The sequence below is a fragment of the Cetorhinus maximus genome, chromosome 1 (assembly GCF_964194155.1).
Source record: "Cetorhinus maximus chromosome 1, sCetMax3.hap1.1, whole genome shotgun sequence".
Lineage (NCBI taxonomy): Eukaryota > Metazoa > Chordata > Chondrichthyes > Lamniformes > Cetorhinidae > Cetorhinus > Cetorhinus maximus.
In genome coordinates this window covers 130341307-130357130 of record NC_135879.1, presented here as the reverse complement: position 1 = coordinate 130357130, position 15824 = coordinate 130341307, and the positions used below count along the sequence as shown (strand labels likewise).

Below are 15824 nucleotides of genomic sequence, written 5' to 3'. Positions count from 1 at the left end.
TGCAGGCTAGGCCAGCATTTATTGCTCATCCCTAATTACCCTCGAGAGGTGGTGGTGAGCTGCCTTCTCGAACCGCTGCAGTCCATGTGGTGTAGCTCTTTTAACAATGCCTCTGCTCAGTAATCCAGCTTAGTGGGACTGCTCTCACTTGGTTCCACTATTGTCTATTCAATCGTAGCTAGAGCACTTCCAGCAATGGCTTCTCATCATTCCCTTGCACCTACAATATCACACAAAGATCCATCCTTGGCCCCCCTTCTCTTCCTCATCTAGGCAATTTCATCCACAGATATGGGGCCAGCTCCCAAATGGATGCAAGGACACTCATCTCTAGCTCTCTTGACATCTGCACTACCACTGTGTTGTCTGCCTGCTTGTGCCAGTATCTACTTTTGAATGAACCTGAATTACCTCCCATTAAATATGAGAAAAACTGAAGCTATCATCTACCATCCCTCTCACAAACTTCATGCCTTTGCTACTAATTCCATTCTCCTCACCAACCACTGCTTCAGGCTGAACCAGACTGCTTCTAATTTTAGTATTCTATTCATCTGAGTTGAGCCATCAATTTCACATAGGGCAGAATTTTCTCTTCGGCGTGTCATTGCGATCTTCCATTCGGCTGGCGCGTGCCAGAGGCAGCTGTGTGCCTGCCAAACTGTCAAAGGCCTGTTAAGGCCATTTAAAAACCAATTGAGATAATTGACAGGGCTGCCCATCCAACCTTAAGGTTGGTGGGCAGGCAAAGAACCCAAGCGGCCTTCGCGTTTTTCAAGAAACATCATCCACGGGTGGAATGGGGTTTCATGAAGGGTTTACTAAATTAATAAATAAATTTTTCACATGACACTGTCACATGAGGGGACATGTGTAAATAATTTTTAACTTTATTAAAAGTTTCCAGTATGTTCTGAATCTCCCTGAAGCAGCTCCATGCCTCAGGGAGATTTCTGCACTCCTTCATGCATGTGCGCAAAAGAGCACAGGCCCCAACTCTCCCTCCTCCCCCCGCCCGCACAGGTAGCAGCGCTACCGGGTGAGCGTCACACTGGGCGGGCCTTAATTGGCCTGCCCACGTAAAATGGTGGCGTGCAGCCAATCGCAGGCGGCAATCAGCTCCGCGCCCGCCCGCCCTCCGTTCCTGACTGTCCTGCCTGACAGGGAGAAAATTCTCCCCATAGTTTCCATCACAAAGGCCACCTACTTCAACCTCTAATATCACCTGTCTCCAACCGTGCTAGAGTCCACCTGCTGCTGACACCTTCATCCATGCCCTTTTCAAATTCAGATTTGACAATACTAATGCTGTCCTGGCTATTCTCCGCCTTCTGTAAACATCAGCTAACTCTGTTTCCCATTTCCTACCCCACATCAAATTCTGTTCAACCACAATGTCAGTTGTGGCTCAAGTGAGTAGCACTCTTGCCTCTGAGTCAGAGGTTGTGAGTTCAAGTCCTGCTCCAGGACTCGAAAACAAAAATCTAACCTGATACTCCCAGTGCAGTACTGGAGAGTGCTTCATTGTTGTTCAGGTGAGACATTAGCGAGAGGCCTTGCTTCCTCTCTCAGGTGGATGTAAAAGATTCTAATTTGAAGAAGCGCAGGGGTGTTCTCCCTGGTGTTCTGCCCAATATTTATCTCTCAGTCAACATCACAAAAGAGATTATCTGATCACTGTTGCATTGTTGTTTGTGGGATCCTGCTGCACGCAAATTGGCTGCTATGTTTCCGACAATAGTAGCTATGTTTCTAAAGTACTTCATTGGCTGCAAAGCATTTTGAGTGTCCTGAAAGGCACTATATAAATGCAAGTCTATCTTTTTCTTTTCTGTTCTTGACCTAATCCTCATATTTAATTCTCTTCAATTCCTCACCTCTTCCTATCACTGTAACATGCTGCACAATTCTCCCCAGATCTCTGTACTCATCTGACTCTGGCCTCTTGTGCACCTCCTCCCCACCATTGGCAGTTGTGCCTTCAGCCTTTTGGGTCCTATGCTCTGAACTTCCCTCCCTATACCTCACTGTCTCTCCATTTCCCTCCCCTCATTTAAGACCCTCCTTAAAATCCAACTCTTTGAGCAAGCTTTTGGTCACCCGCTCTTGCAGCTCCTTCTTTGCATAATTTTTGTCTAGTGATGCGCCTCTGACTATGCCTCTATTTTAAAGAGGCTATACAAATGCACATTGCTATTGATTTAATACAAAAGCTAGAAGTCATGGTTAAGCTATTTGTGGAAATCAGTGTGCGCTTTTGGGTCCAACACCACAGCCATGGAAAAAGTAAAATGCAAATTTACCAAGACAATATCATGGATCAGGTCTGAGCTATATTTTCTCAAACTGAGAAGATTGGAGACACACAAATAATTTCTACTGGCAATTAAACTGAAGACAAAAGGCCATGATCTTAACAATTTTTGTATCAGTGCTTAAGTTAGAAGAAAAAGCTATGTGAAGGCTGGGTCATTGACTATATTCAAGGCTGAGTTAGATTTTTGATTGACAAGGGAGGCAAACGTTACAGGGGACGGATAAGAAAATGTCATTGAGAGCACAATCAGATCAGCCATAATCTTATTGGATAGCTGCATGGCCTACTCCTGCTCGTATTTCTTATGATCTTATAAATGACAATCAATACTAAATCAGTTACAGTATTCAAAAAGGCGCTGCCTAATTACTTGAGGAAAAATTAAGAAGGAAAGTGAGACTGCATAAACTGAGCCTACAACTGCACTTCAGTGCAGACTTGAAATCCAAATGACCTCATGTGCTAAAATTTCAATGTTCATGTGAAAAGTTGTGGCTTGGATGTGCTAAGAGAATACACCCAGAAGTTAAGAGCGAAGAAAATCAGAGACAAAACTGGAGAGAAAATATACCCCTTGACTAATAATACAACTATTACGTAACTTTTAAATCAGCAATGAAGGACTTTTCCCCTAAACTACAGCATTAAAAGAATTGTTGTAGAAAATAAAGGGAGAAATGGAACTGAAGGCAGAATGCAAAAATAGGCCTCCTATACAATATGGGATAATATTCATTGGGGTACAGAAAGAAGAAAGGACTCAACTTTCTCAAGGTAGATGATAACTTAATTAGTTGTAGTTGTAGGAGCAGAACAAATGGGAATGAATATTACATTTTATTGTCCACAGTTTGGTTTCCTTACCAAAGGAAAAATGTACCTGTCTTGGAGGGGGTAAAATGAAGGTTCACCAGACTGACTCCTTGGATGAGGGGATTGTCGTATGAGGAGAGATGGAGTATACTTCCTAGAAGGATGAGAGGTGATCTCCTGGAAACATATCAAATTCGTAAGGGGCTGGACATGGTAAATGGTGGGAGGATGTTTCCTCTGACTAAGAAGTTCAGAACACAGGGTCACAGTCTCAGAATAAGGGGTTGGCAATTTGAAATGAGATCAAGAGAAATTTCTTCACACAAAGGGTTGTGAACCTTTGGAATTCTCTACTCCAGAATTCAGTTGTTAAGTATATTAAAGTTAGAGTTCAATGAATTTTTGGACACTAAGGGAATCAACCATATGGGAATAGTACCTGAGGTAAAGATCAGTCATGAACTTGTTGAATGGTAGAACAGGCTCTAATGACCAAATGGCCTACTCCAACTTCTTGGGCAGAATTTTCTGCCTGTCGGGCGGGCCTGACCCAATCTCCGGCGGGCCGATCCCCGCCGGAGAAACGGGCCCCGCTGCCATTTTACGTGGGCGGGCCAATTAAGGCTCACCCAGCGTGGTGTCCGGCGGGAAGCGCTATGCGCTTCCTGTATGGGCGGGGAGGGTGGGGAATTCCCCAAAAGCAAGAGTGCGCTGTTTCACGCATGCGCACAAAAGAGCGTACATCTCCCTGAGGCTAAGTGCTGCCTCAGGGAGATTGCTTCCACATGGAAATATATTAAAAATAGAAAAAAAAATTCCCTAACATGTCCCCCTCATGTGACAATGTCACATGAGATGGTACATGTTCATAATTTACATAATAACTTTATTAAAATTTTTGAAACCCTGCATGAAACCTCATCCCGCTGCTGGATGAGGTTTCATGTTTTATCTATTTGCCGCCGGGGCTCCTGGCCTGCCGCCAACATTAATGGAAAAGTTACTGTTTTCATTATACTTTCTTTATTGAGATTCCTATTTGCTTTTTATTCCTGACAAGGAGGACAACAGAAGCACAGCAGGACAACTTCATGATGCTTGATTCATGCAGCTACAACTAAGCTACCTTGAATTGTGTCCTTGTGAAAAACGTAGGTATACACTTTGTCATCATCATAAGCAACAAAGACTCCTTTGTCCATTGTGAAGTGTTCCCAGAGAATGCTTCTAACAGTAGTGGGAAAGTTTGGGATCTCATGTACAGTATCATTCACCTTTAAAAGAACAAGGTTAATGAGAATCAAAAATTGTTCAAACTTAAAAATGCACAGCATACAAAATGCAAAAATTTTGGGAGTACTTTTTCCTAAAATTACAATAACCTGCACTGTAAATACAGCTGAGAGTCCATTCAGGATACCAAAAAAGGAAAGTGTGTTTAGCTGAAAAGATCATCTTTTTAATATGGGGAATAAACAAATGAAGAATATTTTAATTTTACTTGATAAATTACTAATATCATTACACTTCCATTTAGAGATTTTTGTGTGTTTTACTTCATTAAATGAGAACAGAAGCACAGTATGATAATGTCATGATGCTTGATGACACTGAAAACAGCATTACTTACTGGACAGTAGACAAACCCATCACTCTTGTCATCAATGAATGCCATTCTGGTCCCACTGGGATCTGGGAAAACTTTACGAATACTGACTGAATGGCGATACTCATTCACATACTGCCAGTCCTCAATATAGAAATATTGGATGATGCCAGTCTGAACAAGAAAGTCATGGAAATATTGTCAATACTCTCAATGCAAGTTCTTGAGTAATTTTACATGGGTAAGTTGTGAGAAGGGAGGGGAAACAAAAATCCATGACCCTACATTACTGGCAGAAATGTAGCAGAGTACTAGGAAGGACCATTCCTGACTCCATTGGAATACCCATGGTCAAGGTTACTTATGCTGCATGTAAATAATGATCACCCACATCAATATGTGTGCATCTTGAGACATTTTCCAGAGGAGGGAGAAGGGTGATGGAGTGGGTGGGCAAAGCTGCACTGGCCTGCCACTCACCTAACAGCACCACCAGCAGAGAACTTTGTTTTCTTTTTAACCTGCCCCCCTTTTAAGGGAGCTGATATTACAGCTGGATTTGGGATTTTAGCTGGGGATCTTGGGTGCCATGGGGCCATGTCTAAGTGGATGGAAGTTTCACATGCCCCAGGTCCTTATGCAAATTGCCAACAGGCAAGTGTCAAAGTAAAGCCCTATTGTCCCTGGGTCCCACCTACCTCCTTGAGGCTCCTGTGTCCCACTTCCATCCTCGAAGTGGGGCTGGGGCTGAGAAAATTTGACCCCTGGATCTTACTGCTAACTATCCAGTTACTGGTAGGTAGGGATTTAACTTTTAGTTGCATATCAGTTCTTAAACACTGGATCTTGAGAGGCATCAGATCAACTGCACCTTCTATATACAAGATTTTTGGGGATTTCAGATAAGGTGCTCAACCTGGACACCAAGGTAGGCTTCAGTTTTGCTCCTCTATTCTCATTTAGATGAGGTCATTTCCGACATCCAGAGGAGGGTTGATCAGAAGCGGACACAGTAGAGGATTCGTGAAGGCTAGGGCATCGAAGATGGACATGAGGGAACTGCAAAATATTGCAACAAATGGAGAGCCAAAGGTTAGCCACTTGAGGTTTAGAAAGTGCAGTTGTAAGTGGCTGGGGGATTTTTTTTTTTAAACCAGGGATCGACACAGATGGAAATACTGGAAAGAAACATGGGGATATGAAGGATAGAAGGAGATAAACAGAGATGGCCTTGTCTGTTGTATAGACTGGACCATGGGATTAAAGTGGCCTTGAGAACGTGAGGAACATCAACTAACAACTCAACTACTTTCTGTATGCACTATCAGCCTTTACCATGAACGCATCCAGCTTCCTTTTGTACTATACCAGATCAAGAAAATTCTATTTAGGGTTTAGCGGAGGAATAAATCAAATGAATGCAATTAATTCACATTTCATTGCATTGGATCCCGGATCACAAAGTGGTATAGTACAGAAGGAGGCCACTCGGCCCAACAAATCTGTGCCAGCTTTTTTGAAGCAAAGTACTCATTTACGACCCCAACCATTCCTTCTGCCTGCACCATTAGATCTCAATTTTAGTACCGAATTGGCCACTGCTCCTCTGTCAACTCTTTAACTGTTAACACGCCTGTAGAAGACGTTTGGATTCCTACGTTAGCTGCCAGTCTATTCTCATAATGTTTCTTTGTCCCTCTCATTTCCTTTTCAATTTTCTAATGTACTTTTTATGTTCAGCCTGATTCTCCTTTGCATTATCAAGGTACCTAGACTGTTCCCACGCCATCTCCTCTTTAAAGGCCACCTATTACTCCATTACATTTCTGTCATCCAGTCTTTGACTCCAATTTGCCTGGGCCAGATCCCTCCTCAATTCCCTGAAATTAGCCCCCAGTTAAGTATTTTCATTCTAGATTACTCTTAACTTCTCCATAACTCATCTAAACTTATGATATAATGATCACTATTGCTGAGCTGTTCCTCCACTGTGTCAGCCCTGCTCAGTGGATAGCATTCTGAGGGAATGCTGTACTGTTGGAGGTGATGTCTTTCAGATGAGACGTTAAATCAAGGCCCCATCTGATGGACCTCTTGGGTAGATGCAAAAGATCCCAAGACACTATTTCAAAGAAGAGTCAGGGAGTTATCCTGGTTAATATTTATCCCTCAATCAACATCACAAAAAACAGATTATCTGACCATTATCATATTGCTGTTTGTGGGAGCTTGCTGTGCACAAATTGGCTGCAACGTTTCCTACATTACAACAGTGGTTACAATTCAAAAGTACTTCACTGCCTGTAGAGCACTTTAGGTTGTTGTGAGGTCATGAAAGGCACTATATAAATGGAAGTCTTTTTTATGACATTCTACAAGTTTATTCCCTAGGACTAGATCCAGCAATGCTTTCTTCTTCGTTGGGCAAGAAACATACTAATCAAGTAAGTTCTCCTGAAAACACTTCAGAAATTCCTCCCCTTCTCTGCCCTTAACACAATCCACTGTCCCATTAAATATTTAGGTGGTTAGTCTCCCATTTTCATTACTCAATAGTTCATAGCTCTGAGTAATTTCCCTGTGAATTTGCTCCTCTATTTCTTAATATGGTACTTACATCTGTTCCATAGACCAAGAAGTCAGCAGTAAGTGCGTGACATGTGACTCGGCATTTGTCATCACGTCCTGGAAAAAGACGAGTCTCTCTTTCCTCCTGGGCTTCAACACCTTCCATTTCAATCTGCAACCAAATCAGGAGGGTTCATAATACTCTTCCCAATGCTAAGTAAACTAAATGACTCACTAGTTATAAAAATGCTACATTTCAATGTCAATGAATTGAAAACACCCTCCAACAGCACTAACATGAACATTCAGACAGAACATAAGAACTATGACAAATTTGCAAATTTCTTTGACATTGATAGTAAGTTACAACACATAGGAGCATAGAGTGAGAAAAGCCATTCTGGTCATCAAGTCCACTCCACCCATGGTCCATGATTATTCGATTGTGGACTTTTCTGTCCACCTTGGTCTAAACCTTATTTCTCCTCTTCAACAAATACTGATCCAGCTCCTCATTTAAAGTGTCAATATACCAGAAATAATTAACTTATTTGGAATTCTAAAATATACTCATTCCTTTCTAACAGTGAACTAGAAGCTGAGTGTGCTAATGGTTCAGATCCTGAGATAAAGAGGACAATTTTGCACCTGAATCCATCTGGGCACAAGCCAAAATGAACTCCATCTGATCTGAATGAATCACTATTTGCAGGTTCAAGTCATTACCCAAGCCCTTCACAGGGCTTTGTCCCTGGAAATGGAACAGAAATCCACTCTGCAACTGCAGTAATGGCATTTGGTTCAGGCCAGCACAAAGAGAGTAACCAAAGGCCTCTGGCACAATCATCATCCTTCTGAATCTTTGTTCCCGTCCAATAAACGGCACTTCTTCAGGACACATTTCCCCAAATTGGATCCGCTCATCACTGAGACAGTAAAATGAGTACATCACTCACACCCCATTTGTACAGGAAATGAATGTTTGTACCTACTTCAGACATAAACAATGTAATGGGAACAGAGACCTTGCATCACAGATATGGAGCATTCTTCAAGTCCAAAGCCCTTAAATGTACTGAGCATGAACACAACAGCTTTACCAATAGAGGGCAACCAGGAGCTATTTTTAAAAATGGCAAACTGATTATAGCAATGCTTAATGTTCCTTATTTTCCATGAGGCATTTTAGAAATTTTCCAAGTTAGTAGTCATAAATTGTTTTCCTCTGTTGTGTCTGTGGTAGTTTTGATTGGTAGGTTCTGAAATTTTCTTTTTAAAAGTCAATGAAAAACTCTAAATGCATATAATTCCAAGCCTGCATTTGAACATTTCCTATGGACAGAAAATAACAAACGCAGTTTATGTTCCCCTTATCTGTTTACCAACTGCTGCTTTACACTAGTAAGCAAATCACCAAGAATAAGCTGCATATGTTTAACATAGAAAATATATAAAATGTAGTATAATCAATACTGATCATGAAATTCAATAGATACAAGTTTTAGGTGTGAAAAAGGCAACACAATTCTAATACATTGGGAAGAGGAGAAACCAAATTCAGGATAAGGCCTCATCGATGAAACAGGAGAGCTGCAGACGCTATTTGGGCATCCCAATGCAGTTCACCAGTTGGGGTTTGACGAAATGCAGCCGGGCATGCAGATAGGTCCTGGGGAAAGGCAAAACCCAAGCCTCAGTACTTTTGTGAACCAGGAGGAACAATCCTAGCTCCACAGGAATGAACATTTAAATATTTTTCATGCCATTATTTCCGTGGCATCCCTTATGGATCTGTCCATTTATAAACCAATTTCAATACGGGTTCTACATCTGGTGTTAAGACCCCTAATTTGCATATGCAAGGCACCTCATACCTATGTCAAATGGGTGCCTTGGACACTTAAAAGTTGCCTGTTTTCAATTTGGCAGCTGGTGCACTTCTGGGAAAATCAGAAATTAGTCTTCCTAATATTTCATTTTGGTCCAAATTTCTTCTCTTATTTTCAGTTCTCCAGCTCATTTCATCTGCATTCCTCTCTCTGTAAATAGCCCAAGTGCAGCTTCAAACATTACTCGGTTATGTGAGTACATAGTAATGAAAGTCACAAAGTGACATCAGCCATTCTTAATTTCCTTATTCCTACTTTCATGTAGTAGCACACAGAACACAGAATTTAGATACTGAAATGTTCAGAATGGTAGACTTCACTTGAAATAAGTGGGTCTTAATGAGAGTTAGTAAACAGATTTTAGAATTCATTTGGTGTAAATGAGATGTGTAATTAACTCCTTTACTGTTCTATTACAGAAATCACAAGAGAGAGAAGACATTTCATCCATGCTAGTGCTAGCTCTTCAATTGGAGCAACTATTCTAATTCTACTTCACTGCACGGTCCCATGCTCTTTTGAGTCATTCCTTTTCAAATACATAACCAATTCTATTTAACATGATGTTCCAATTTCTGCCACAATAGCTACCTTTAATGAAGCATTCAGTGAACCTCTGTGAAAAAGATCTAGTTAAATCCTGAGTTTGTGCTTCATATTAATGATTCACCATCCATTGGAGACAATTTTTTTACTATTTAACCTCCTGAAGCCTTTCCTAATTTTGAAGACTTCTATTTGTTTCCCCGTTAATGTTCTGTGTTCAAGTGGAGAATCCCAATGCACTGGAGAACCATGGATGTGAGGACAATGCCATGTGATCAACCACAGCAGATCAGAGGTATGTTTGAGTACAGAAGGTCATAGCATCAATTAGCTTGGAGGTTTCACGAGAAGGAATGAAGCACCACTGTACCAAAATGATTGGGAAACTGAAGCACAACAACGTGACAGCAATCTTGTGAAGATGGTCATGGTATGAAACAATGATGTAATATGAAATGTCTAGGGGTGCAAATTATATGCTAATTCTTGAATATACATTACGTATATTTTTAAATACAAGAAAATATTTTCTAGTTTATTTTTAAAAGGGTACAGATAGTAAGCCTCTGTAATGAGTTCCATTAGTTCTAGTTAATAGTTGCATAACATTTCTTTGTTATTTAAAAAAAACAGATTTAACAATTGCATTAAAATAGTGCACAAAGGAATTTAATGCAAACATGTTAACCAGTGAAGTACCAGAGGAAACTGGAACCAGAGAAAATGGCCTTGAAATTACACTAGAAGGAAGAACAGTGTACACTTGCTTAACGCACTCATCTGAAATTTCTTTATTTCCTACTTTGGTGGAGGCATTAATTCATTTAAAATAAATGGGTTAATACCTGGTCTAAAATAGCAGACAAAAGCATTTCAGACAAATTAATTAAACATTTGTATGCTACTATTCCACAGTGCAATATTAGGAATAATCTGTTACTTATATATAAATATATATGCTATATGTGATATATACATATATATATAATAAATCTTTCTCTTAGTGATTTAACCTCAATTACATTAATTAAAAATATGCAATAACTAGATCAGATAATTGTCACTTTTAAACTAAAGTAATACTTATTGACCTGCCAATTCCAATAAACTGCACTTTCTGAACAATCTGTATTATAACTGGGAGCACAAAATCGATGTTGGAAATGAGCAAATGAGAAAACAAAATCATTAGGCTTTTGATTTAGTTAGAATGTGTTACTTAAGGGAAGGTGGACTAAAATCATTTGTGAGGCTAAGCCTAAGAACCATAGCATTGTATATAAATCACATATGTAAAGCCTTTCCAGTTTTAAATTAGTTTATTTTCTTGCATCAATAGCTGATTGTGTAACAGGATCAGTGCTGTCACCGGAGTCTTCCTGTGGTTATATTGGAGTGCTGTGACATGTAAAAAAGATTAAGAATAACATAGTGCTGGATGTTGTGTTCCTCTGTTTTCAAATAATCAGCTAATGAAATAAAATAACATTTAATAATTTTGCCTGCCCAGCAAATAGCCCAGTTCCGCTTTTGATCTCATGAAGACTGCAGGGTTGGAGAGCAGTACTTTGTTAAAACTAAAATTCATTTGAATTCAGTACCTGGTTCAGCATTGAGCGCAATGTACTGAAGATTCAGTATCTAACACATTAATTTCATTGTTGATATAAATATGAACATAAAAAGCATAAATCTTGATATGTGCAAAAGCTCTCAATTTAAGAAAAAGATTCAATTAAAGACAGATACAAGTTACACCTATGTTTTTTAGAGAAAGGATCAATTTCTGTGGTGTTCAGGCTTATAAATATGATTTATAGGCTTTCACTAAGCACTACTTTAGTTTCACATTGTTCTGGTTCAGTATTAAGTATCAATGCAGATGATTTTTATTTACCACTCCAGCAAATAACTGGAATACTGGCCCCAAAAATAAGAGTGAACTAGAAACAAATTATTATAAATACTAGAAATAAAACTAAAGAAATTTAAAAAATAGAAATAAAATTATTAGGAATTTATATTGCTGAAAAGAGAGACATGTTGCCGAAGCTTTTTGTCTAGCACTCATTAGGACAAACAAATATAAATTATTGTGATTGTTTGAGATTTGGCATTCTTGCATTTGTGCTGATGAGTGAAAGATGAAAAGCTTCAGCAACATGTCTCTCTTTCAGCAGTATTCAATAAATGCATTTTTACCAATTTTGGTTGACTAATTTGTTCTAATTTAGCAACAACTGAATTTTATTGAAATTATAGAAAATAATTCCACATAAGGTATATGATCCTAAATTAAGCTGACCACAAAAGGTAGTTTAGACACCATTAGCTAATAATTAAATTTGCATCTTAAACAATCTGTTGATGTCTTAGGACTAACTGTAAATCCATGGTATTTTTTCAATTATCTAGTGTGGTCAAATTAAATCAGTCAGTTGGGAGGTGGGGGGGTGGAAGAAATAAGGAACATGATTTGAAAAAAAATAACAAATTGGATAGCCATCAGGAAATCATTAGGTAGTAACTCAAAACAGTTCCAATTATTTCATAGACAGTGAGAATGTATGAATGCATGAATACTTGCATGAACATAAAATTCACTTAAAATCCCTGCCAAACTTATTTTTCATTCTAGTTTATATAAATTGCTTTATTTGTGTTTTTAAAAAATTGAGTTTTCTTAATTTGGTTGTGCTGAGTGTAGCAGACAAACTGTAATGTCAGTGATGGGTAATAAAGCTGATAATGATGATGATGTAAGTCCTATCCATAAATACTTTTCCAGTAAGAGCAAGAAAAGATAGCTGATTTATAAGGCCTGGAGGGCTCAACTTGTCATCGAGAACGGCAATAATCCTGATAATCCTGCAAACCAAGGCTCTGATAAATAGAATAAAAGCAAAATACTGTGGATGCTGGAAATCTGAAATAAAAACAGAAAATGCTGGAAAAATTCAGCAGGTCAGGCAGCATCTGTGGAGAGAGAAACAGGGTTAACATTTTGAGTCTGTATAACTCTTCTTCAGAGCTAAAGAGAAGCTCTGTTAACTCTGTTTCTCTCTCTCAATAGATGCTCCAGACCTGCTGAATTATTCCAGCATTTTCTCTTTTTATTAACTCTAATAAGTAGGTTCATCCTGGGTGGACAAGCAAGGGGGAACTTAACAGTGCCTGTCTTTTGTATTAGCTAGAAACACATAGTCAAAAAAACATTTACTGGTGACTGGAACGAAAATGCAAAATTTGAACCATGTTGCATATTTACCATATGTAGCTGAACTCTTCCCTCAAACAACGCTGCTGCATAGTCAGAATTCAAGCACATACTAGTTACTGTGCCCAAGTACTCCATGTCTTTTAACTTTTCCACTCCTAAAAAGTTTTTAAAAAAAGCAAACTAATCAGCACATTTTGCAATAAAATTAACATTCTATATTGGCTCCTAACCTTATTATAGCATTGGTCCAAACATTAACAAAAGAGCTGGACTAAAGAGGTGAAGTGAGAGTGTCAGCCCTTGACATCAAGGCAGCATTTGACAGAGTTTGGCATCAAGGAGCTCTAGCAAAATTGAAGTCAAAGGGAAACAGGGGTAAAACCTAGTACAAAGGAAGATGAAACAAAAACAGAAAATACTTGAAAACTCCACAGGTCTAACAGCATCTGTGAAGAGAGAGACAGAGTTAATGTTTCGAGTCCGTATGACTCTTCTTCAGAGGAAGATGGTTGTGGTTGTTGGAGGCCAATCTTCTCAGTCCCAGGACATCACTGCAGGAGTTCCTCAAGGTAGTATCCTAAGCCCAAACATCTTCAGTTGCCTCATCAATGACCTTCCCTTCATCATAAGGTCAAAAGTGGGGATGTTCACTGATGATTGCACAATGCTCAATACCATTTGTGACCCCTCAGATACTGAAGCAGTTCGTGTCCATATGCAGAATACCTGGACAACATTCAGCTTGGGCTGATAAGTGGCAAATAACATTCACACCACCCAGTGGCAGGCATTGACTATATCCAACAAAAGAGAATCTAATCATCTCCCTTTGACATCAATGGCATTACCATTGCTGAATCCCTCACTGTCAACATCCTGTGGTTTACCATTGACCAGAAACTGAAATGAACCAGCCATACAAATGCTGTGGCTACAAGAGCAGGTCAGAGGCTGGGAATGCTGCAGCAAGTAAATCACCTCCTGTATCTCCAAAGTCTGTCCCCACCATCTACAAGCCACAAGTCAGGGGTGCGATGGAATACTCTCCACTTGACTGGGAGCGCGACTCCAACAAGACTCAAGAAGCTCGGCACAATCCAGGACAAAGCAGCCTGCTTGATCATAAGAACACTGGAGCAGGAGTAGACCATTCAGCCCATCGAGCCTGCTCAGCCATTCAATACGATCATGGCTGATCATCCACTTCAATGCCTTTTCCCCCCACACTATCCCCATATCCTTTTACGCTATTGAAATATGTAATTAGAAATCTGCCAATTTCTGCTTTGAACATACTCAATGACTGCGTATCCACAGCCCTCTGGTGTAGAGAATTCCAAAGATTCGCAATCAACTGAGTAAAAAAATTTCTCATCATCTCGTTTCTATAAGGCTTCCCCCTTATTTTGAAATTGTGTTCCCTGGTTCTAGACTCCCCAGCCAGGGGAAGCATCTCACCTGCATCTACCTGGTCTATCCTTTTAAGTATTTTGTAGGTTTCAATGAGATCATCTCTCATTCTTCGAAACTCTAGAGAATACATGCCCAGTTTCCCCAATCTCTCTTCATAGGATAGTCCCACCATCCCGGGAACAAGTCTGGTGAACCTTCATTGCACTCCCTCTATGGAACTAATATCCTCCCTAAGGTAAGGGGACCAAAACTGCACACAGTACTCCAGGTGTGGTCCAACCAAGCTTCTGTACAATTGAAGCAAGACTTCGCTACTCCTGTACTCAAATACTCTTGCAATAAAGGCTAACATGCCATTAGCCTTCCTACTTGCTTGCTGCACCTGCATATTAGCTTTCAGTGACTTATTGATGAGGACACCCAGGTCCCTTCGTACATCTATACTTTCTAACCTCTTACCACTTAAGAAACACTCTGCACATTTGTTCCTCCTACCAAAGTGGATAACCTCACATTTTTCTACATTATATTTCATCTGCCATGCTCTTGGCCACTCACTAAGTCTATGCAAATCTCCTTGAAGCCACTTTGCATCTTTCTCACAACACACATTCCCACCTAGCTTTGTGTCATCCGTGAACCTCGAAATATTACATTTGGTCCCCACATCTAAAACATCGATATATATTGTGAACAGCTGGGGCTCAAATAATGATCCTTGTGGTACCCCTCTAGTCACAGCCTGCCAACACGATAATGACCCGTTTATTCTTACTCTCTTTTTCTGCCTGTTAACCAATCCTTAATCCAGACCAGTATATTACCTCCTACCCCATGTGCTTTAATTTCACTATCCAGCCTCCTGTGGGGGAATTTATCGAAAGCCTTCTGAAAATCCAAGTACACTACACCCACCAACTACTCTTTATCAATTCTGTTAGTAACATCCTCAAAAAACTCCAACAGGTTCATCAAACATGATTTTCCATTCATAAATCCATGCTGATTGTGCCCAATCAGGTCATTACTTTCTAAGTGTCCATTTATCACATCCTTTGTAACAGATTCCAGCATTTTCCTACTACTGACATATGGCTAGTTCTGTAGTTCCCTGTTTTCACTCTCCCTCCCTTCTTAAAATAGCGGAGTGACATTTGCTGCCTTCCAATTTGCAGGAACTGTTCCAGAATCTATAGAATTTTGGAAGATGATCACCAATGCATCCATTATCCCCATAGTTACCTCTTTCTAGGATGTAGAATATCAGGTCCTGCAGACTTATCAACATTAAATTCTCCAATATAACCTTCTTACTAATTTCCTTCAATTCCTCATTCTCCCTAAACCCTCGGGATTCTAATTCTGGAAGATTTCTTATATCTTTCTCAATGAAGACAGGCACAAAGTAATCACTTAGCCTCTCTGGCATTTCTCTATTCCCCATTATAAATT

At 39.8% G+C, this 15824-nt stretch overlaps 1 protein-coding gene across 5 annotated transcripts in view; it reads right to left on the bottom strand.

Annotated features, from left to right (window-relative positions):
- Positions 1-15824, bottom strand: part of wdr19 (WD repeat domain 19) — a 154906-nt gene that overhangs the window by 66086 nt on the left and 72996 nt on the right. For all 5 annotated transcript variants that reach the window (XR_013577234.1, XM_078546254.1, XM_078546268.1 and 2 more), the window contains 4 exons: positions 13008-13114; positions 7354-7476; positions 4761-4910; positions 4257-4404 (listed from right to left, as the gene is read on the bottom strand). Coding sequence is in view for 4 of the 5 variants with exons in the window: in XM_078546254.1 (XP_078402380.1) it covers positions 4257-4404; positions 4761-4910; positions 7354-7476; positions 13008-13114 (528 nt within the window). In the remaining variant the exon portion in view is untranslated. The remainder of the gene's footprint in view (positions 1-4256; positions 4405-4760; positions 4911-7353; positions 7477-13007; positions 13115-15824) is intronic.